We start from the raw sequence: 25,198 nt of genomic DNA, 5'->3' as shown, positions 1-25,198 counted from the left end.
TTGTAGGCAGATTTGTTGCTTCAGATGTCAGCTGAGTTCTGGAGATTCAGCCCCTGCCAGTCCTTTCTTCTCAAAATAAAACTAGTGCAAAAATACATTGTGTGTGCTGTGGCTAGATTAGGGGCATTTTCATCTCCAAATCAAGGTTGTGCATTCAAACCCCAAAGCAGAGACGAGGCTCAGAGTGTTAAGGGAGTGCTGCCATGTCAGAGCATGTCATGTTTCTCAGCTGCTGTATCAAAATGAGGCTCCGTCTACTCTGTCAAATTGACATTCAAGTTCCCATACCGCAAGTGCCCAGGAGGATTGAGGAGCATTGGTAGAAAAACGGTGTCAACATCCCAGGTCAAGGATGTCCACTTTCTCTTTTTGTTACTGCTGCTCGACCCGCCCCAGCACTTCCAGCGTTCCCTGTTTTATTTTATTTCAAATTTCTAGCATCTGCAGTTTTCTGCTATTAAAGACCCCCCCCCCCCCAAAGAAGAATGAGGAATATTCCCAACGTTCCGTGAGTTATTTATCCATTAATCGATGTCACTGAAAAAGAAGACATTATCTGGTAAGCAGCAAGTTGCTGTTGTGTGAATTTGCTGTCCTCTCATTGACTGCTATGTTTCCTATATTGCAAAGCATTGAAAATTACTTAGTCACATAGCATGGAAACAGGCCCTTCAGCGCAACTCGTCCATGCCGACTGTGTTGCCCAGCAAGCTAGTCCCATCTGCCCACCTGGGAGTGTACATCACCAATAGCCTGTCCTGGTCAAATCACGTAGATGCCATGGCCAAGAAAGCTCACCAGCGCCTCTACTTCCTCAGGAGGCTAAAGAAATTCGGTATGTCCCCTTTGACACTCACCAACTTTTATCGATGCACCATAGAAAGCATCCTATCTGGATGCATCATGCTTGGTATGGCAACTGCTCAGCCCAGGACCGCAAGAAACTGCAGAGAGTTGTGGACACAGCCCAGCACGTCACAGAAACCAGCCTCCCCTCCTTGGACTCTGTCTTTACCTCTCGCTGCCTCGGTGAAGCAGCCAGCATAATCAAAGACCCCACCCACCCGGGTCATTCTTTCTTCTCTCCTCTTCCATGAAGTAGAAGATGCAGGAGCCTGAGGGCACGTACCACCAGGCTCAAGGACAGCTTCTATCCCACTGTGATAAGACTATTGAACGGTTCCCTTATACAATGAGATGGACTCTGACCTCACAATCTACCTTGTTGTGACCTTGCACCTTATTACACTGTACTTCCTCTCTAGCTGTGATATTTTACTCTGTACTGTTATTGTTTTTACTTGTACTACCTCAATGTGCTCTGTACTAACTCAATGTAACTGCATTGTGTAATGAATTGACCTGTACGATCAGTATGCAAGACAAGTTTTTCCACTGTACCTCGGTACAAGTGACAATAATAAACCAATACCAATACATTTGGCCCATAGCCCTCTAAACCTCTCCTATCCATGTACTTATCTTGATGGCTTTTAAATGTTGCTAATGTGCCCACCTCAACCACTATCTCTGGCAGCTCCTTCCAAATACACACCATCCTTTGCATGAAGAAGCTGCCCCTGATGTCCCTTTTAAATCTCTTGCTTCTGATCTTAAACCTATGCCCTCTTGTTTTTGGCACCCTCTGCCTGAGGAAAAAGACAATGTGCTTTCACCCTGTATATGCCCCTCATTGACTTGTATGCCTCTATTAGGTGGAGCACTTTAAGATATCCTGTAATCATTGAAGGCATTGTGGAAATGCAAGTCTATTTTGATATGCAAGAATTTTTTTCCACAAGTCTCATTAACATGGGTACTTTAAAGAACTATTTGTTATGAGGTTTTAAGCAATTAAAAATGGGTTCTATAATTAATTACCTAACCACCAGCCTTGTGTAATTGTAACAATGGGACACAAAGATATCTGAGTCATTGCACTATGTGTATGTTGCTGCTTTTGTGGACTGACTCATTTCCTCCAAAGGCACTGAGTGTCCTGGAAAAAGCTGAATTGTCAAAGGGGCGTAATTTTATTTACCTCCTTTGGCTTTTTGCCACTGTGCATATGTTGATCCTCTTGTTGAAGGAACAAACTGAATGTGAGGAATTTGCACAAAATTGGACCCAAACATTTTTTAATAGATCATTAACTTGCATTTGTTCTTATTCCATCTCATTTATTTTTAACATAGATTTTTTTTTTGCTTTGCTTGAAGTGAAACCAAATGTTCCTCTCCTCTTAGCTACATATCAGTGGTATTTGGGTGAAAGGTGCATTAGGTTATTCTCATGACTTCTGTCTGTGAATGTAATGGAGGAGTTCACTCGTTCAAAGTCTAAAACTGCAGATGCTGAAAATGTTAAAGAAAGCATAAAATGTGGGAAACGCTCAGCAGGTCAAGTAGCGTGGAAAAAGGACTTCTGATCTTTGATCTGAATCATTCACTCTTTCCACAGATGCAGTCTGTTCTGCAGCTTTTTCTGTTCTAACTCATTCTATTGACCGTCTTAAATTTTTCCAAATAATGGACAAAATCACAGAGTCAGAGAGCTATAAAGGACAGAAATAAGCCCTTCGACCCAACTGATCCGTGCTGACCAAGTTGCCTGAGCTATTCCTATTTGCCTGCATTTGGCCCAGAACCCTCTAAACCTTTCCTAGCCATGTAACCATCCAAATACCTTTTAAATGTCACAATTCTGCCTGTATCTACTAGCTGTGGCAGCTCACTCCATATACTCACTGCCCCTTTTAAATCTTTCCCCTCTCACTTTGAACCTGTGCCCTCTTAATTTTGGACTCCCCTACCCTGGGGAATATATTTTGGCTATTTGCCTTATCTATACCCCTCATGATTTTATAAACCATCGAGGTTGCCTCTCCGCCTCCTACGCTCCCAGGGAAAAAAGTTCTTGCCTATCCAGTCTCTCCTTGTAACTCAAGCCTTCCGGTCCCAGTAACGTCATCGTAAATCTTTCTCCCCCCCCTCTCCAATTTAACAACATCCTTGCTGTAGCAGGGCGACCAGAACTGTATGCAATACTCCAGATGTGACCTCACCAATGTCTTGTACAGCTGCGGAGATGTAAGAGACTGCAGATGTTGGAATCTGGAGCAATGAGCAAGCTGCTAGAGGAACTCAGCAGGTCGATCAGCATGTGTGGAAGGAAAGGAATAGAGTCCTGATGCAGGTTTTCGACCCGAAACGTCAATGGTTCCTTTCTTCCCACAGATGCTGCTCAACCTGCTGAGTTACTCTCGCAGGTTGTAATGTGACGTCCCAACTCCTGTACTCAATATTCTGACCGATGAAGGCCAGTGTGTAAAATGCCTCCTTCACCGTGTCTACCTGTGTTGCCACTTTCAAGGAAGTATGTACCCTAGGTTTCTCTGTCCTACAACACTCCCAGCACCCTACCATTTACTTTGCAAGTCCTGCTCTGGTTTGTCTTACCGAAATGCAACACCACACGTTTAACTAAATCAAGCTCCATATTGCCATTCCTTGGCCTACTGAACCTGTTGATGACGATTCCACTGTAACCTTAGATCACCTTCTTCGCTGTCCATTTGCACCAATGTTAGCATAATCCGCAAATTTAGCATGCCACGTACATTCTCATCCAAATTGTTAATACAAATGATGAAGAACAGCGGACCCAGCACTGGTACCTGTGGCATACCACTGGTCACTGGCCTCCAGTGTAGAAAAACAACTCTGTACTACAGCCATCTGTATCCTACTGTCAAGCCAATTTTGTGTCCAATTGGCTAGTTTGCCGTGGATTGCATGCGATCTAACCTTCCAGATTAATTTACCATGTGGTACCCTGTCAAAGGCCTTGCTAAAGTCCACGCAGAGAACATCCACTGCACTTTCCTCGACTTCCTCCACTGCACTTTCCAGCCAGAGGTCATGGTACATGTTGGTACCAACGACATAGGTAGGAAGAGGGATGAGGTCCTGAAAAGCGAGTTTAGGGAGCTAGGCAGAAGGCTGAAGAACAGGACCTCAAGGGTAGCAATCTCAGGATTGCTGCCAGTGCCACGTGATAGTGAAGGTAGGAATAGGAGGAGATGGCAGATGAATGCGTGGCTGAGGAGTTGGTGCAGGGAGGAAGGTTTTAGATTTTTGGATCATTGGGATCTCTTCTGGGGAAGGTGGGACCTGTACAGAGTGAATGGGTTACACCTGAAACCGAGGGGGACCAATATCCTTGCAGGCAGGTTTGCTAGGGTAGTTTGGGAGGGTTTAAACTAGTTTGCGAGGGGTATGGGAACCAGAGGGGTAGGTCAGAGGAAGAAGTGGATGGGGAAAAGTCAGATCTAACATATAGAAAGGATTTGAGGAAGGAGAAGCAGAGTACAGGGTATAAAAGTAGAAAGGTGGATGGGCTAAAGTGCATTTACTTAAATGCAAGAAGTATCAGGAATAAGGGTGATGAACTGAGAGCTTGGATAAGTACATGGGACTATGCTATTGTGGCTCTTGCAGAGACTTGGCTGTCACCAGGGCAGGAATGGATATTGAACTTCCTTGCATTTCAGTGTTTTAAAAGGGATGGGGAGGGGGGGAGAAGAGGAGGGGTGGCATTACTGATCAGGGATACTATTACAGCTGCAGAAAGGGTGGATAATGTAGAAGGATCCTCTCTAGAGTCAGTACGGGTGGAAGTTAGGAACAAGAAAGGAACAGTTACTCTACTGGGAGTATTCTATAGGCCCCCAGGTAGCAGCAGGGAAACTGAGGAGCAGATTGGGAGGCAGATTTTGGAAAGGTGCAAGAATAAACAGGGTTGTTATCATGGGAGACTTCAACTTCCCAAATATGGATTGGCACCTGCTTAATACCAAAGGTTTAGATGGGGCAGAGTTTAAGTGCGTCCAGGACAGATTCCTGTCACAGTATGTTGACAGGCCAACTAGAGGGAATGCCATATTAGATCTAGTATTAGATAAAGAACCAGGTCAGGTGACAGACCTCTCGGTGGGTGAGCATTTGGGGGACAGTGACCACCGCTCCCTAACCTTTAACCTTGTCATGGACAAGGATAGGAGCAGAGAGGACAGGAAGATATTTAATTGGGGAAGGGCAAATTATGAAGCTATAAGGTTAGAACTTGCGAGAGTAAATTGGGATGACATTTTTGAAGGGAAATGTACTATGGGGATGTGGTCGTTGTTCAGGGATCTCTTGCAGGATGTTAGGGATAAATTTGTCCCGGTGAGGCAGAGAAAGAATGGCAGGGTGAAGGAACTATGGGTGACAAATGAGGTGGAACAACTAGTTAGGAGGAAAAAGACAGCATACCTAAGGTGTAGGCAGCAAGGATCAGATAGGCCTCATGAAGAATATAGGGTAGCAAGGAAGGAACTTAAGAAGGGGCTGAGGAGAGCGAGAAGGGGACATGAAAAGGCCTTGGCGAGTAGGGTTAAGGAAAATCCCAAGGCTTTTTTACGTATGTGAAGAGCAGAAGGATGACGAGAGTAAAGGTAGGACCAATCAGAGACAAAGGTTGGGAGGATGTGCCTGGAAGCTGTGGAAGTGGGTGAGGTTCTCAATGAATACTTCTCTTCAGCATTCACCAAGGAGAGGGGCCTTGATGACGCCGAGGACAACTTTTGTTTATTTGTCATTGTACTGTTGCAACAACAACACAACGAGATTACGATGGCACACCTTTGCCTAATAAAAACCAAAACAGTAAATTGATAAGAGCAATTATAACCATAAAATAAAACAAACATACTTACACAAATATAAAGTATAAAAAAATATAAAAAGGCAGTGTGCAAATGAACCATGATAATAATAATGATAATCAGCAGCATATCAATATGTTAAATAACACCATGATGAGTCCAGCCGGTAAAGGGGGGAAGACATAGTATGTGTGTATATGTATGTATAGGAGGTGTCAGTCCATGTTCAACAATTTAACAGCTTTGGGGAAAAAAGCTGTGTTTCAGTCTTGTAGTGTGTGCATGTATTGTCCTGTATTGCTTACCAGAGGGGAGTAGTTTAAAAAGGTAGTGAGCAGGGTGAGCTGGTTCTCAAATGATGTTTAAAGCCCTGCTCCGACATTGAGCCTGATAGATATCCTCCATCGCTGGTAACTGAGTCCCAATAATGTTTCGGGCTGTCTCGATGACCCTCTGCAGAGCCTTCTGCTCCTTCCTAGTGCAGCTGGCATACCAAGCAGTAATGCTGTATGTCAGGATGCTCTCCACCGCACACCGGTAGAAGTTCACCAGAATGTTCTGAGACAGTCTGGCTCTCCTCAATTTCCTCAAAAAATAGAGGCATTGCTGTGCCTTCCTAATGACAGCTGAGGTGTGTATTGCCCAGGAAAAGTCCTCGGTGATGTATGCCCCCAGGAATTTAAAACTGGAGACAGTGTTGGTAAGGTTAATGTTCTGGAGCATGTAGATATCAGGAGAAAGGATGTGTTGGAGCTGTTAGAAAATATTAGGACAGATAAGTCCCCGGGGCCTGATGGAATATTCCCCAGGCTGCTTCGCGAGGTGAGGGAGGAGATTGCTGAACCGTTGGCTAGGATCTTTGAGTCCTCGTTGTCCACGGGAATGGTACCAGAGGATTGGAGGGTGGCAAATGTTGTCCCCTTATTCAAAAAAGGTAGTAGGGATAGTCCAGGGATTACACACCAGTGAGCCTTAAGTCTGTGGTGGGCAAGCTGTTGGAAAGGATTCTTAGAGATAGGATCTCTGAGCATTTAGAGAATCATGGACTGATTAGGGACAGCCGGCAAGGCTTTGTGAAGGGAAGGTCATGTCTCAAACGCCTGATGGGATTCTTTGAGGAGGTGACCAGGAAGATTGATGAGGGTAGTGTAGCAGATGTGGTCTACATGGATTTTAGTAAGGCGTTTGACAAGGTTCCACATGGTAGGCTTCTTCAGAAGGTCAGAGGGCATGGGATCCAGGGAGGCTTGGCCATGTGGATTCAGAATTGGCTTGCCTGTAGAAAGCAGAGGGTTGTGGTGGAGGTAGTGCATTCAGATTGGAGGGCTATGACTAGCGGTGTCCCACAAGGATCGGTTCTGGGACCTCTACTTTTCGTGACATTTATTAATGACTTGGATGAGGGGGTAGAAGGGTGGGTTAGCAAGTTAGCAGATGACACAAAAGTCGGTGGTGTTGTGGATAGTGTGGAGGACTGTTGAAGATTGCAGAGGGATATTGATAGGATGCAGAGCTGGACTGAGAAGTGGCAGATGGAGTTCAATCCAGAGAAGTGTGAGGTGGTACACTTTGGAAGGACAAACTCCAAGGTGGAGTACAAGGTTAATGACAGGATTCTGGGTAGTGTGGAGGAGCAGAGGGATTTGGGGATTCATATCCACAGGTCACTGGAAGTTGCCTCGCAGGTGGATAGGGTAGTTAAGAAAGCTTATGGGATGTCAGCTTTCATAAATCGTGGGATCAAGTTTAAGGGCCGCGAGGTAATGATGCAGCTTTACAAAACTCTGGTTAGACCACACTTGGAGTACTGTGTCCAGCTCTGGTCACCTCAAGGTAGGAAGGATGTGGAAGCGTTGGAAAGGGTGCAGAGGAAATTTACCAGGATGCTGCCTGGTTTGGAGAATATAGATTATGAGGGGAGACTAAGGGAGCTAGGGCTTTACTCTTTGGAGAGAAGGAGGATGAGGGGAGACATGATAGAGGTATACAAAATATTAAGAGGAATAGATAGAGTAGACAGCCAGCGCCCCTTTCCCAGGGCACCAATGCTCAATACAAGAGGGCATAGCTTTAAAGTAATGGGTGGGAAGTTCAAGGGAGATGTCAGAGGGAGGTTTTTCACCCAGAGAGTGGTTGGTGCATGGAATGCGCTGCCTGGGGTAGTGGTGGAGGCAGGTACATTGGTCAAGTTCAAGAGATTGTTAGATAAGCATATGGAGGAATTTAAAATAGGGGGATATGTGGGAGGAAGGGGTTGGATAGTCTTAGGTGTGGTTTAAAGGTCAGCACACCATGGTAGGCTGAAGGGCCTGTATTGTTCTATGGTTCTATCTTCTTGGTTACCTCTTCAGAAAAAACTCAACCAACTCACATTAGACATGATTTCCCATGCACAAAGCCTTGCTGTCTATCCTTAATCAGTCCTTGGCTTTCCAACTGCGTATAGATCCTGTCTCTCAGAATTCCCTTCAATAACTTGCCCACCACTGACATTAAGCTCACAGGCCAGTAGTTCCAGGCTTTTTCTAGCAGCCTTCCTTAAACATTGACTTAACATTAGCCACTCTCCAGTCTTTAAGCACCTCACCCGTAGCTATCAATGATGCAAATATCTCCGCAAGGGGCCATGGAATTTCTTCATTAGCTTCCCACAATGTCCTTGGACATTTCATACCAATCCTAAAATATTCATTGATATCAGACTTTGCATTTCCACACATTTCGTATTTACATGAATATATCTGTTGATTTGTACATTCCTGATTTTCTGATTAATTTTTCTTGCTGTATTTCGCAATGTTACATGAGATGCTTTTTGACATTGTGTAGAAGTCCACCAGAGGTAGGATTCCACAGATATTGGTGGTTATTAAATTAAAATCCAAGTGGCTTAACAAAGGAGTAACGTAATGACTTTATTTTTTTCTTTGTAATTTTGTAACATTTATTTTCAGAACCGATTTTAAGAAGCAGCGATCAGAAACTTAATCTTTCTGAAGTTTTCTTTTGTTACCTTTGTGCTGTGCCAATCAGTTTCCTTCAGAATTAATCCTTCAGATTCAGGCTTAATAGCATTCGGATATGTGCAACAAACTCTAAACTGGTGGGACTGTCGCCCTGCAAAGTTTTAGGCTGCATAACAATCGTACGTAATGCGAGCCTTGTGAATGGGTGTATTGTAAGGTTGATAAGTAATGTATATCCAGCCAAAATGTCATTGCACAGGCTTAAACTTTGTGACTAAATGTCACGCTGCACTCAATGCGATTTGCTGCTTGTTATGAGGGTTTAGCTTCCAGTAAACACCTAGGTCAATGGTATTGTTGCTCCACCACTATTTGTGGAATCGAGTAGGATGACTCATCGGCAAGTGACATTTTGGGTAAACTGCTCAAGATGCCTTGGTTTCCTTATTGCTGTTGTTCAGTTGACAACAGTGATTTATAACTGATCTTCCTGCACTGGACACACTTGGAAAAATTAAAATACTTATAGTAGTAGTTATCACATTGAAATATCAGACTTCCGCCGGCAAAAGCAGACACTAATATCCTGTGTATTGACAGCTGCATTCCACACAATATCACTTGAGTCGGTGGCATTTTAAAGTCAACTTGGCTGACCGTAATAAGTGGTGAGTAAGTGCAGCTGCTGAACTGATGACTGCACTTGCAATCTTCACAACAACTGGACTAACGCACATTTAGTTTTGGAGCGTTCTTCTCTATATTGCTTTGCAGTGATTTGCTGTAGTCATTGGCACATAACCTGCTTCTGCTACAGACTTCTAACTTAGAGCCAAGATATTTCAAATGGTATCTTTATGAGGAATCCTGGCAATAGGATTGTAATCTAAACTAGTTTACTTACTTTATAATATCCCACCAACCAATATGTAGGTACTTGTTAAATTTAATTTGACATGCATGACTCATGTTTTGACAAGTTGCACACACTTCTGAGTCAGGAGGTTATCATTTCAAATCTCACTTGGGGCACTTGACACATGATTAATCTGACACACAGAAGACATTAAGCTGAGAAAGTTTATAAATTTGGAGTTCTGCATTTTATTTATTTTCACGATGCTTCTGGTTATTTGTGGTAGCTTGTCTTTTTAACTCTGTTCCGTTAGTACTGTGGCCTCCCAACTGTTGGACTTTGTGGCTGAAAGGCTTGTATTAGAGACCCATCCTAGAGTTCAGAGGAGAAGTCCAGAGGTCGAGGTTACCTATTGTTTAATGGCCTCGGATGAGAGAGTGTGAATGGTTGTGATACCGGCAGAAATCGATCTCTCCGAGCAAGAGATTGTGTGGGTGATGGTCGGACTTGGCCGGTTGGACTGTTCCTCGTGACCCACTCGTGAAGCAGATGGCCACATCTTCCCTGGCCTGTCCTCAGACTGCTGAGATTTATCCAGGTTTCTGTTATTGTCCTGCCTTGAATGAAAAATAAAAGTGCTAATGGGAAGAACATCGTAATTTCAAAGTAAGAGACCAAATGGCCTTTGTTAAATGAATCTCTTTTATGATGCCTTGTTTTTTGCCTCCTGTCCAAGAATGGTAAATTGGTTTATTATTGTCACATGTACCGAGGTACAGTGGAAAAACGTTGTTTTGCATGCCATTGATACAGATCATTTCATCACATCAGTACATCAAGGTAGTACAAGGAAAAGGGATAACAGAATGCAGAATATGGTGTTACAGTTACAGAGAAAGTGCAGTGCAGGCAGACAATAAGGTGCAAGGCCATGATGAGGTAGATTGTGAGGTCAAGAGTCCATCTTATCGTACTAGGGGACCATTCAATAGTCTTGTAACAGCGGGATAGAAGCTGTCCTTGAGCCTGCTGGTACGTGCTTTCAGGCTTTTGTATCTTCTGATGGTAGGTGGGGAGAAGAGAGAATGTCCGGGGTGGTTTTCTCAGTTCTGTTGGAAGAGTCTTTGACCTGAAACATCAACTGCTTCTCCTTCCACAGATATTGCCTTGCAAAATGTTTCCAGCATTTTGTTTTTATTTCACATTTCCAGCACCTAATTTTTGATTTACTTTAGCAAATGGTTTTCACAGTTTGTAATGTGGATGGTGAGATATTTGGATGCCCATTTTTTTTAATATAAAGTTAAAGCGTCATATTGATGCAAATCTTTCAGTGTATATTAATTACTCCTAAAACCGTTTTCATTTGTTTTGTATAATTTCCAGCATATAAAATCACTTGAACTGGATAATAGTCGGAATTTTAATCGAGACACTATTAAGGTTGTGACAACAAATGTTACGTACAAGATCCAAGTGGCTGCTTATACTAAAACTGGAGTTGGACCTTACAGCAACCCAATGCATGTGTTTGTTGCAAGTAATGGTAATTATTGCTTTGTTTGGTGTGAAGTATCAATGTGACCAATTGGACGAAATAATCTTCATGGAGAGGGACAAATGTAAGGGGCTAAGTGTGAGACACCTTGCATTCTTTTAAGTAATTGAGGTTAGATTCATTTTTTTAAATCTTGTTTTACTCATTTACAATTCTTACATTTGAAGTTTTAATTTTTAATTTCTGTTTTGAATGCCAGCTGTCAGAATAATTTTTGGTACTTCTGTGGGTGGCCTTTGTTTTTACACATGGAAGACCCTGCAGGTTTTGGACCAAGTCACCATCCTTAATACAAGGATCTCGTAATGCATTTAACTCTTAAGTGCCCTCTAAATTGGCTGGGCAAGTCACTCATTTTGTACCAGTACTACTGCTTCAAACGGACAGAAAATAAATGACCACTGACCTTGGCACTGAATTTGGACATGAGAAAATTGTTCCCAGCCAAGTTGGCCTTGCAACATCCTCTTCACCACAAGCGTATGGGAACTGTCCCACAGACTGACCACGTCGTACTCACAGAACCTGACCTTATGGACAATGTGTCAGCTTCTTCCATCACTGGCCTGCCAGCAAGACTGACCCACCTGAGATGGTGGCAGTGCAGTGGTACACAGTTGGGAGGGAGCAGCCCTCACCCTTGAACCCAGACCTATGGAATCAAGTCAAACGTGGGCAAGGAAACCACCTCCTGACTTATCACCTACCTTCTTCATCTCTGTGGGCAGGCACGGTAGTGTAGCGGTTAGCGTAAAGTTATTACAGCGCTAGTGACCCAGGTTCAATTCCGGCCGCTGCCTGTAAAGAGTTTGTACGTTCTCCCTGTGTCTGCGTGGGTTTCCTCTGGGTGTTCCGGTTTCCTCCCATGTTCCAAAGGCATATGGGTTAGGAAGTTGTGGGCATGCTATGTTGGCGCCGGAAGTGTGGTGACACTTGCGGGCTGCCCCCAGAACACGCTACGCAAAAGATGCATTTCACTGTGTGTTTCGATGTACATGTGGCTAATAAAGAAATCTTATCTGCTAGTGAATCATTGCTCCTCCATGTTGAACAACACTTGCAAGAAGCACTGAAAGTAGCAAGGACACAGAATGTCCTCTGTGTTGGTGGACTTCAATGAACATCACCAGGAGTGGCTTGGTAGCACCACCACTGACCAAGCTGGCTGAGTCCTGGACTTGAGCTGCTAGACTGGGTCTGTAGTAGTTGGTTAGTAAACCAGCAAGAGGGAAGCATCTGTCACAGGTAAATACCATAGAATTGATAGAAGTGACTACCACAGAGTCCTTCTGGAGACAAGTGTCCCACCTTCACACCAAGGGCATTCTACATTGTGTTGTGTGGTACTGCAAATCGTGTTAGATGAGATAGACTGAAGACTCAGACTTGATCTGGCAGCTGTAAACTGGGCATCCATGAGACACAGTAAACCACCATCACAAATTGTAACCTCGTGGTCCAGGATATCCCTGGCTCAACCTAGGGCACCAACCCTGGTTTCTTGAACCATGCAGAAGGGAACAGTGCTGGTGTACCTAAGAGATGCCATCCTAATGAAGCTACAACACAGGATACCTGCATGCTAAGTAGAATGTGTTAGAGCTTAGTGATCTCGCAACTACTGGATAAGATCAAAACTCTGCAGCCCTGCCCCCATCTAGTTCTGTTTGGGGGTGGATGTTTAAACAACCAACAGGAGGAGGAATATAGTGGTGAGCTCAGCATGTGGGTGCTCACGACGAGGTAGTTGCAACTGCGTTCACTCAGGAGCATTGACTGTATGGTCCACCTCAGCTTCGTCCTGAGGTTGTCACCTTCACAAGGCCAGTCTTCAACTATTTTGACCATGTGATATTAGGAAATGGCCAAGAGTGTCAGATACAGTAAAGGCGAGAGGACCAATATCATCTCAGCTTTAATACCGAAGATCTATGCTGCAGGACTGGCTGGGCCTCCAGCCAAGCTATTCCAATACAGTTAGAGCATTGGCATCTACTGACAAGGTGGAACCCTGTCCAGGTATATCCCATTGACGAAAATCAGGACACATCCAATCCAGCTAATTACCACCCAGTCAGTCTACCCTGATCATCAGCAATGAAGGAAGGTGCCATTGACCAGTACATGGTGCACACTGCAGCCACCATCTCCAAAAAGCACTGCAGTTATTTGGCTGGGCAACTCCAACAGCACCTTCCAAACCATTGACTTCTACCACCAAAGGCAGCAGGCATTTGGGAACACCACCCCCTGCAGGGTCCCTTCCCAAGTCACACACCATACAAATATATCACTGGCCCTTCATTGTTGCTGGGTCTAAATCCTGGAATTCCCAACCCAACGTCACTACGGAGTACCTTCACCAGAAGGACTGCAGCAATACCAGAAGGTGGCTCACAGCGACCTTCTCCAAAGCAATTAGGGATGGGCCATGCCAATGACACCCATGCCTTGTTATATGAATTAATTTGGTAGCAGATATGACAACCTGAAGAAATTTGTGTTGAATAGGCAGTGCTAAATTCGGATCTGGGCTTTGACTACTTCACATCTGTAAACTGGACCTAAATCAAATGAAGACTATTCATAATTCCAGCAAGTGAATCTTGAATTAAGGTCCTAAAGCACTGCAGTCTTATTTCTTATTGAGAGATGTTGATTTGTCCACCTGTACCCATGTGTCCAAAATTTGGTGGCTTCTTGGACATTGATAGTCTTGGACTTGGCCCAAGCCTTCTTGAACATTGGTATCTAATAGCAATACAGAGGTACCTTTTTCAATTCACTCGCAAGACGGCCTGTTGTGAATTGCCCCTTTAACTGAAGAGATGTTAAACCATTCTAGAGATCATTTAAGAGACAACCTCATTGGTGGATCTGGTATCACATGTAGGCTAGGCAGGGTATGGAAGGCATACTTCCTTTTCTGAGGACATCAGTGAACCATATTTGTTGTTACAATATTCTGGTAGTTTCACTTTTACAAATCTTTTTTCCCCCCAGATTTATTTAATTTCTTGTGTTCAGACACTTTAGCTGTTATTGTTGGATTGAAGCTCAGATCAGATCAATAAGCACAGGCCTTCAGGTACTGGTTCAGTAATTGGACCACATTGTTAGTTACCATATTCAAGGGAATTGGAATTCTGTAACCATTTGTCTTGCTTCTTTTTTTCTTGAAGACTCTTTGGCTCATCTCCAACTTTTTTTTTCATTTATCCTGCATCAAAATGAATTGGAGTGTCTTTACCCTCATATAAAATAATTGAATGATACCTGACATCAGTGAAGAAATGAAAGTTATTGCTATATGAAAGTCTTAAGAAAAAAATGCTGCAATAATGTATGAAGAGCATTTGATGTCTCTGGGCCTGTACTTGGAGTTCAGAAGGATGAGGGGAGATCTCCTTGAAACCTGACGGATACTGAAAGGCCTGGGTAGAGTGGACATGGAGAGGATGTTTCCATCAGTAGGAGGGTCTAGGATCCGAGGGGGCAGCCTCGGAATAAAGGGTCCTCCCTTTAGAATTGAGATGAGGAGGAATTTCTTCAGCCAGAGGGTGGTGAATCTGTAGAATTCTGTGGAGGCCAAGTCATTGGGTGTATTTAAGGCAGAGATTGATTGGTGAGGGGGTTAAGGTTACAGGAAGAATGGGGTTGAGAAAAGATCAGCCATGATTTGAATAGCGGAGCAAACCCAATGGGCGGAATGGCCTAATTCTTCTCCTATATCTTATGGTTGAAATAAATCAAAAGTAGCTTCTGTTGTAAAGGGAAACTCTAATGCTTGCCATATAATTGTATGTAAACAATTTGTATTGGTTTACCATTAAATCCAAAGTTAATTTTCTTGCATCTGCTTTCTTATAGATGTGACCCTTCCATCAACCTCGACTGTTCCTGCTGTTGGGGACAGTAAAACTGATCACTCACTGATGGTCCTAATTGGTATAGTTTGTATCAGCGGCATCATTGTCATAGTAGCGTTCGTGTATGCGGCTGTCAAAAAGCGAGCGAAAGAGATGAGGTTTGGGTAGGTATCTTCGGTTAAATGCACCACTTTTTCCTTAAGTTTATTTCTGCAAATTGCTTGTACAGGATAAATCTATTAGCTGGATATCCAGGTTCAGCTAAAACGAGAGATTGTACAGACCATACTTCAGCATGTTATTTTTTTTTACCCACCCCACAGCGAATCTAATAATGGTTTAAAATACGTGTAAAATTCAAGATTATCACATTATTATTTTTATTAATATACATATGTTAATTGATGACTGAAAGTCTGTAGATTGTGGGGGGAATCAGCAATATTATAAGTGTAGGTCCAGTGGCTATGAACCCAGATTCTTCTAAGATTTGAACCTCTGTTCTCAACACTGACTTATGATAAATCTACTGTATTTGGGGAAACTTGGATAAATGTTTGATGTAGAAATTAAAGGAAGGGCGTATTGTTCTATCCTTGAGCCAACATCGATATGATGGGCTGAATGGCCTATTCTATTGCTATAGAGTTCTAAAATTAATTGAACAAATGCCTGAAGCATTTCCTCAAGGTTCCTGCAATTGGACCGACATTCCTCTCTTGTAAGTGCCAAAAGAGAAGTTAACATTTGGAACCCTCATGGGAGCATACAAAGCTGCATAAAATCATGACGGGCATAGATAGGGTGAAAGCGCGGTCTTTTTCCCAGGGTTGGGGAATTGACAACTAGAGGGCATAGGTTTAAGGTGAGAGGGGAGAGATTTAATAGGAACCTGAGGGGCAACCTTTTCACCCGGAGGGTGGTCAGTATATGGAGCAAGCTGCTAGAGGAAGTTGAGGCAGATACATTAACAACATTTAAAAGGCACTTGGACAAGTACATGGGTAGGAAAGGTTTAGAGGGATATGGGCCCAACGCGGGCAAACGGGACTTGCTTAGATGGACAGCTTGGTCGGCATGGACCAGTTGGGCTGAAGGCCTGTTTCCATGCTATATGACTCCAGTACAGGACTTCAGTTACAATGGTTATTTATTTGAATGGGTGAAATGTTTTTGAGGAAATTGTGGAAAATGGGGCCAGTGAATATAGGTCCAAGGCAAAATTTAAAACCATAGAGCAAAGTCAGAGATCAAAAGTGTTCCAACCCCTGAAACTGTGGACATGTAAAGGAGAGCCCCAGTAAGCTGAGCCTTGTGTATACATAGCCAGTTCACAGGAGTGGCACTTTGCACTAAGTTCCTTCCCCTACCCCTTGTTTAATTCTTCTTCTCAGTCCTTGCTGGCACGGTAGTGCAGCGGTTAGCGTAATGCTGTTACAGCGCCAGCAACCCGGGTTCAATTCCGGCCACTGTCTGTAAGGAGTTTGTACGTTCTCCCTGTGTCTGCGTGGGTTTCCTCCCACATTCCAAAGACATACGGGTTAGGAAGTTATGGGCATGCTATGTTGGCTCCGGAAGCGTGGCGACACTTGCGGGCTGCCCCCCAGAACAAAAGATGCATTTCACTGTGTTTTGATGTACATGTGACTAAAGATATCTTATCTATCTTATCTATCTATCTATTTTATTTATATACACAGACACACACATAGACAGACAGACACACACACACACACACACTCACTCACTCACTCACTCACTCACTCACTCTATATAGATATATATTATATATGTGTGGTAATCCCTCAATCTATCATGTTGCTTGTCCTGTTCATTCAGGCCCTCAAAGCTATATTTGGTAATTGGTTTATTATTGTCATATGTAACAAGATACTGTGGAAAAACGTTATTTTGCATGCCATCCATACAGAGCATTTCACAACAACAGTACATTGAGGTAGTACAAGAGAAAAGCCATAACAGAATGCAGAGTTACAGTTACAGAGAGAGTGCAGGGCAGGCAGACAGTAAGGTGCAAGGCCATGATGAGGTAGATTGTAAGGTCAAGAGTCCATCTTTTCGTATATGAGGTCCGTTTAGTAGTCTTATAACAGAGGGGTAGAAGCTGTCCTTGAGCCTGGTGGTATGTGCTTTCAGGCTTTTGCATCTTCTGCCTGATGGGAGGGGGTTGAAGGGTGAATGTCTGGGTTGGGAGGAGTCTTTAATTCTGTTAGCTTTTTCCTTCCACTTGCACTTTCAACATCTTTCTGGGCAAAACATTAATTGCACTGAAAGTTGCAGAGCCAAATCCAGCTAACGGTAGATGTTACCACAAAGCCCTTCTACAGCAAACGTGGCCCTTTTGTTTACTAGTGCTGTGGGAATGGCTTTCAGCAGGATAGCATAATCAGGATTTCCTTCCATTTTGATATTCTGTTACTCCTTTTGATTCTCTGCTTGTCAAGAATTTTAGGAATTCCAGCTTTGAGTGGCATTAGGACAGAAAATCTTGCTTCTGTTTCGAAGCATCAGGTTAACCCGTGAGCTGTTAACAACTCCATGGCACGTCCTGTTTCTCTGTGTAATAATCCACAACAGGACATTACAGTAACTGAAATAGTTGCCGAATCTGCTGCTTGATTGTTAATTATAAACTGCACATTAAGCACTGGAATAGCAATTATCCACTCAGTCCTACCCACTTAGATCATGACTGATCTATATACAACCTCATTGCATGCAACTTGGTCATCTAATCTTTGGTGCCCATTTTCTTAAAATGTTTTCTGTTTGGTCTCATCTGGCTTTATTGAGGGAAAGAAATGAGGTTTCCACTAAGCATTGCACAAAGAAGTGCTGCCTACCATAATGGCTGAACAGCAGTGCCAAAGAGCCATTCAGAGATATGGCACTGAAGCAGGCCCTTTGGCCCACCAAGTCTCTGCTGACCACCAAGCTGATGACCACGTAGATGCCTTGGCCAAGAAAGCTCACCAGCGCCTCTACTTCCTCAGGAGGCTAAAGAAATTTGGCATGTCCCCTTTGCTCACCTATTTTTATCCATGCACCATAGAAAGCATCTTATCCAGATGCATCACAGCTTGGTATGGCAACTGCTCTGCCCAGGACTGCAAGAAACTGCAGAGAGTTGTGGACACGGCCCAGCGCATCATGGAAACCAGCCTCCCCTCCATGGACTCTATCTGCACTTCTTGCTGCCAATATAATCAAAGTCCCCACCCACCTGGACATTCTCTCTTATCACCCCTCCCATCAGGCAGAAGATACAAAGGCCTGAAAGCACATACCACCAGGCTTAATGACAGCTTCTAACCCACTGTTGTAAGACTATTGAATGGTCCCCAGTACAATAAGATAGACTGTTGACCTCACAATCTACCTCTTTATGGTCTTGCACCTTTATTGTCTGCCTGTACTGTACTTTCTCTGTAACTGTAACACTTTATTCTGCATTCTGTTATTATTTTCCCTTGTACTACCTTGATGTGCCAATGTGGTGAAATGATCTGTATGGATGGCATGCAAAACAAAGTTTTTCACTGTTCCTTGGTACATGTGACAATAATAAAGCAATTTTCTAATTTAATTTTCCAAGCATCCATTTTTATGCCAATCCCAACCTAACCCATTTTCTTCCCACATTCCCACCAACTATCCCCAAGATTCAACCACTCACCTACCCTCACCAGGAGCAATTTACCTCAGCCAATTAACCTACGAACCCTCAAATCTTCAGGATGTGGGAGGAAGCCTGAGAACCTGGAGGAAACCCACACAGTCAAAGGGAGAACATGCAAACTCCACACAGACAGTATCAGAGGTCAGGATTGAACCTGGGTCTCTGGAGCTGTGAGGCAGCAGTTCCATTAACTTCGCCAGTATGCCACAGAGCTTAATTCTTTCTAAGGTCCTCACCAGAGGAAATAATGGCTCCATTAATCACTTGACCCTTCATGTTGCCTGTTCCCTTTGTTTCATGTACACTTATAATGAAGCTCGATGTATGTTTAGTTTAGAGCTGCTGGATCCCTGGCAGGAAGGGAAGAGGTTAAAGGGCAGGTGATGAAGGGTCTCCACTGGAATGTAGGTGTCACCAGCAGGGTCAGTATTAAATAGCCTTTCCTTGGAAAGATGATGGTGGCCTCTTCTTTGAGCTGATGAACTCCTTATGGTGAATAGCATTTAGGTAATAGTTACCAGATTTTGGCACACATCAGTGAAAGAACAGCAATCTATTTCCAAGTGACTTGCAGGATAATTTGGACATGCCCCTCTCCTGCATGATGGAGACTGAGTTAGGAAAATGCTGTTGAATAAGTTGCTCAGGTATGTTTTCTAATTAGTATACACAGTTGCTATAGTGAAGGAGTTGCACTGATTAACTAAATTCACATAAAAATGTTGTCCTGGTTTGTTTCAGTGTAGGCAGGAATTTAATGTGTGTTAGTGTACTAAAGTCAAACCCTCAACCATCACAAAGACATTTCATTAGTTATTTCATTAAACTAATCCTATCGCATCTAATTGATGTTTCTATAAAATAAAATTGAAATTAAATATTTACATGATCATATTTATTATTTTCCCCTGCCTAGCATTTTAATTGCAAGATGGCAATAAATTGTACCTCTTACTGACTTTTTTTTAAGAGCCAGTGAAAACGTAGTGTTGAAAGATAAAGTAGCAATTGGAGCAAAAAAACCGCAGATTCTGAAAATCTGAGACAAAAACAGGGAATGCTGAAAGTGCTCAGCAGGTCAGGCAGCACCAAGTGAGAGAGAAGCACGGTTGATGTTTCAGGTCAAGGACCCTTGAATCTACCTCATTATGACTCTTGTTTGTCTGCCTGCACTGCATTTACTCTATAACTGTGACACTATATTCTGCATTCTGTTTTGTTATCCTTTTATTTTCCCTCTATGTATGGAATGATCTGTCTGGATGCATGCAGACAAAAGCTTTTCACTCTACCTCAGTACATGCGACAATGATAAACTAATTACCTTGACCTGCTTTTTAACCTCCATCCCTTTCCACCATCCAGAGACCCAGCAGCCCTTCCAGGTGAAGCAACAAATCTGTTCAGTCCGCAAAGGTGACTCCTGAACTTCCAGTTGCCTGTCGCTCTAATTCTCTGTCCCATTCTGACCTCCCTGTGTATGGAGTCCTGTATTGCTTCAAAGTACTCAGCACGCTCTTGAGGAACGGTACCTCATCTTCAGACTCTGCACTTTATAACCCTTGGAACTTGATACCGAGTTTACTAATTTGTGGTTAACTCGCCCCAACCCCTCTTTCCTACCACTTCCATGTAAATTTGTAATGTTACAGATTATTTCTGTTCCAGCTGCTGGTTTTTAAAGTAACCGTTACCTTGACACCTTTTGGTCTGCACCTAATCATAGATGTTCTCTCTGTTCCCCTCCCCCCTCTGGAACTTAAAACACATTTGAAAGGTTAAAGTTGGGTATGTATTTAAACTTCAAAACACAGATGTTGACTGCCTGAGAAATGTTTTTTATTACTTGGTATTATTACCCCTAGTTGCTTAGAAGTGATGCTTTCCTAATTTTGAGCTTGGCCAAGGTTTGGTTTATGATATTTTTGTCCTAATGAACATTAGGAAAAGCTCGAGCTGACACTGATCCAGGTCACGCATTGCTGTTTTGACCTGGGCCAAGCCTTGGGATGTATTGCTCTGGCTAAGAGGCAACTTGAAACAAGTCGAGTCCCATGCCCATTACTGAAAAACGGGGTATGTTGAAATGTGAAGTTGTGCTTTGCGTGGGCCTCGATTGTCCAAGATTGCTAGGAAAAGGAAATCACTAGGTATCTTCTAACAAATGCTCCTATAACACTTTATTTGTAATTGCTTTTATATAATATATGATATTTTATAACACATGTCCCTGTGCACACCAAATTTCTCATCTGGTAAATCTGAAATGAACAAATTGTCCTCTACAGCCAAGAGTGAATTAATTTTAATAGCTTATCTACAAAGCTCTTTTTTTAAGAAAAAGGAAAAATTATCTTGTGAGTCGACTAAATATTTGGTGGGGTTCTAATTAAAAATGTTTTCTTTTTGTTTGAAGTACAATAAATTGCTTCAGAAAATCGGCGCCAATTTATTTTGGCATTAAGCTATATTTTTCTGCGCATTTGTACCCAATGAGTGGAAGATGTAGCCGTCACAGGATAACTGGAGTGCAAGAAGTTAAAGCAGAACTATTATGCGAATCAGTCATGTTATTTGCCTTTTTAAGTAATCAAGTGTGGCTAATCATGTCTGCATAATACTACAGCTGTTGGCTTCTGGTGTATTTGAACACAGAATTGATTTTAAGAGGGTGAGCTCTCCAAATCAAGCTGTTTACAATTTATTCGTGAATTATAGATCGTACACACATACCGTGATGCCTCTGAATCTGTTTCTCTCTCGTACTTGGAGTAGGATTAATTCGATAAAGCAATCACAAAAGCTGATACGTGCACATTGGTCCAAATAGCCTTCGATGCTGCATGTAGCATATTTTGGTTTCTTCAGTTAAGAGTGCGCCCCAAGATCTGACTCTTGTTTCCAGCATTTAATTACTGGGAAACTAGTGCAGCAGCAATATGGTGAGCTGTATGTTGAGCAAACACCCATTCATTCTCAGCCATTTTACGAGGGGGCTCCTGTAAATGTCCTCGAGCCATGGGAGTGACAGTACTTGGCGATGATCCCTTGATCTATACAGACACTGCACCCGCCGTCAGATGCAGAGATAAAACAAGTGTACCAGATGATGCAGGCTGAAGTGCTTCTTGTTATAGCTAGGACACCATGCCATGAAAGTAAAATCGGTAAAGAGTTGTTTGATATTATTTCCCTTGGATATATTCCAAGGAAATAAAACATTGGTGACTGCCTTGCTATTACCAAATTCATGCTCTTTCACAAAGTCAAGGTTTCACTCATTTGGCTTGGAACAGCCATAAGTGGAACACGAGGTAATAACACTGCATGATCTCTACTCAAGGAAGTTAGACGGTACATCAGCACGGCAGGGGTGTAGCTTCCTCACGACTCCAGTGCCCAGGCTCAGTCCTGATCTCGGGCACTGTCTGCGTGGAGTTTGGACGTTTTCCCTATAATTCCGTTTTTATCCCATGTCCCAAAGATGGGTTCATAGGTTTAATTGGCTGCTGTAAATTGCTCCAAGCATGTGTGGGCAAAGGAGCATTGGGAGAGGATTTATGGGGAATGTGAAAGAGAATAGATTACAGGAAAGTAAATAGGGAAATAGGACCGATGGGTCAATTTTGAGAGCCGGCTTAGACTTGATGGGCCGAACGACCTTGTATGTTGCAGAAAAATGAGTTCCTCAATATCACATTTCCTGGTCTCAGCCACATCATTTGTGTGGGTGTGGAGCCTGGACATTTCAACCCCTTGTAAAAAAAAAATAGGAAATAGAACATTTTCTCATCGCAGTCTGATGCCAAGACTAGCTGTCTTATCTTGAAAAGCAGATTATTACATTTGTTTTAGTAAGAGTTTAGATTTTGAAACTTTCTTAAAATATGCCAATAGCTATTGTGTGTCAGCAGCTGGGATGCAGTAACCATGTAGCAGAATCCATTTGCTTGGTGTTATTTTAAATGCATTAAGTGTATTTTGTTGCTCTTTAAGGAATGTGTTTGGCGATGGAGAGGACATGGAGCCAACTGTTAGTTACACAGTGAAGAAAACCTATTTAAGACGGACGGTTGAGCTTACACGTAAGATCTGTATTTCCCATCGAGTATGAAATTTTGTGGTTGTTAAGCAAAAGGATTGGAAATAGAAGGAGCCATTCAGCATGAAGCATGATCCATTATGATATCATGGCTAATCCTATACTGCACTGATTTCATAGGATAGTACAGCACAGGAACAGAACCTACAGCCCACGATGTCTGCCCCGAACATGATGCCTCATTAAACTAATTTTCTTCTACCTGTACGTGATCCATATCCCTCCATTCCCTGCATGGTCGTGTGTCTTATCTAACAGCTTCTTAAATGCCACTATCGTATCTGCTTCCACCACTACCCCTGGCAGCCGTTCCAGACACCCACCACTCTGAGTTTTTTTTTTAAAAACAAATCTTGCCCCGGACATCTCCTTTAAACTTGCCCCCTGTCACCTTAAATGCATGTCCTCTGGTACTTGACATTTCTACCCTGGGGAAAAGATTCTGACTTTCTACCCTATCTATGCCTCTCATAATCTTTATAAACTTCTATCACGTCTCCCCTCAGCCTCCGATGCTCCAGAGACAACAACCCAAGTTTGTCCAACATCTCCTTATAGCTCATACCCTCTAATCCAGGCAGCATCCTGGCAAACCTCTTCTGCACCCTTTCCAAAGCCTCCACATCCTTCCTGTAATGGGGCGACCAGAATTTCCTTGATGTTCAGAGATCTATCGCTCTTCGTCCTGAATATCTTCAGCCTTGAATCCACAGTCATTTGTGGGAGAGAACTCCAAAAGTTGACGACTCTCTGCATAAAGCCTTTACTCCTCATTTCGATCCTTAATAGCTGAACCTCTATTCTGACACCGTAGTCCTCAGGACAAACCACTCCTCAGACCATTGTTTCAGTGAGAGTACTTCTTGTTCTCCTTAACTCTGTTAAATATTGGGGGGCACAGTGGCGCAGCAGGTGGAGCTGCTGCCTCACGGCTCCAGGGACCCGAGTCCAATCCCGACCTCTGGTGCTGTCTGCGTGGACTTCGCATGTTCTCCCTGTGATCGTTCGAATTTCCCGTGGGTGCTCCAGCTTCCTCCCACGCTCCAAAGACGTGCAGATCGATAGGTAATCGGCGACTACAAATTGTGCCTTGTGTGTAAGTGAGCGGTAGAGTCTGTGAGGAGTTGATGTGGTGATGTCTCGGGAAGGTGATGTCCATTATTAAGGACCCCCACCATCCAAGCTGTGCCCTCTTGATGCTGTCACAGGGCAGGAGGTACAGGAGCCTGAAGACCCACACCTCAAGGTTCAACAACAGCTTCTTCCCCACTGCCATCAGGTTCTCGAACCAACCTGGAAAACCCTAATTATATCCCGGATTATATGTCCTACACTGATGTCGTTATGGTTACTTTTGTTGTGTAAACTATATATAATTTAGGTTTATTTAATTTGTGTTTGTCATGTTTGTAATTTGTAGGAAAAAAAGGCTAATTTTCATGGCAATAAACTTGAATTCGGATGTGGGGAGATCAAAGAAAATTAACGGGGAATTGGTTTGCTCTGAGCTGACAAAGACTCAAAAGTCTGAAATGACCCGCCTATATTGTAAGGAAATATGGTAAATAAGGTGTGGGCCCATCCTAATAATCTCGTGGGATAATTCTCTTTCATCCCAGAATTAATCTTAAAGAAGTCCACTACAGCAGCCTAAAGGCAAGTATACAGAGACAACACAAAAGGTTCCAAATGTGCTCTCAACAAAGCTCTGTACAAGTGCAGCAAGGTTTCCTTGCTCGACTGAAAGCAAAGCAGTAGCCTAATCATGAAAGGCGTATTGAGAACCCATTGAGCAGGTCTGCTGGTGCATGAATCAAATGACTTAAAAGGAGGGAGGTTAGACTTAGTTGCTCAAGTGGAGAAAATCTGCAGGGACTCGCCAGTCAGAATGACCTGCTTCAAATGCTGTAATATTATATGATATAGTTAAGTGGATTTTAATTCTTCAACACTTCTTCCCACAGTGGATAATCTGGGAATCCGAGAGGAGTTAAAAGAGAAGCTACAGGATGTGATGATTGACAGGAGTCTGCTGACCCTGGGCAAGGTTCTGGGAGAAGGTAAGGAGTGACGAGAAGCTTGCAAACTTCCATCCCCCCGCCCCCCCCCCCCCCCCACCCACCACCACCAGTGTGAACTCGCTGGTGCGTCACCAGACTGGATGACGTAGTGTATCCCTTCCCACATGTAGGGCAGGCAAAGGGCCTGTCCCCGGTTAGAACTCACTGGTGTGTCAGCAAATGGCACTACCGAGTGAATCCCTTCCCACACTCGGAGCGGGAGAACAGCTTGTCCCCGGTGTGAACCTGCTGGTGTATCAGCAGCTCAGACAACTGAGTGAATTCCTTCCCGCACTCGGCAATTGAATGGCCTCTCCCCGGTGTGAACTCTCTGGTGTGTCAGCAAATAGGACGACCGAGTGAGTCCCTTCCTGCACGTC

General features: G+C 43.4%; 1 protein-coding gene across 2 annotated transcripts in view; it reads left to right on the top strand.

Moving 5' to 3' along the window:
- mertka (c-mer proto-oncogene tyrosine kinase a) overlaps nucleotides 1-25,198 on the top strand; it is a 136,405-nt gene that overhangs the window by 89,385 nt on the left and 21,822 nt on the right. Inside the window, exons 9-12 of one of the 2 annotated variants that reach the window (XM_052024627.1) lie at nucleotides 10,916-11,075; nucleotides 14,958-15,120; nucleotides 22,653-22,741; nucleotides 24,723-24,818. In XM_052024627.1, coding sequence (XP_051880587.1) covers nucleotides 10,916-11,075; nucleotides 14,958-15,120; nucleotides 22,653-22,741; nucleotides 24,723-24,818 — 508 coding nt within the window. The remainder of the gene's footprint in view (nucleotides 1-10,915; nucleotides 11,076-14,957; nucleotides 15,121-22,652; nucleotides 22,742-24,722; nucleotides 24,819-25,198) is intronic. The other variant, XM_052024628.1, reaches the window with a different exon arrangement.

The sequence above is a fragment of the Pristis pectinata genome, chromosome 10, assembly GCF_009764475.1.
Source record: "Pristis pectinata isolate sPriPec2 chromosome 10, sPriPec2.1.pri, whole genome shotgun sequence".
NCBI lineage: Eukaryota > Metazoa > Chordata > Chondrichthyes > Rhinopristiformes > Pristidae > Pristis > Pristis pectinata.
This window is presented reverse-complemented; position numbering and strand designations above follow the sequence as displayed.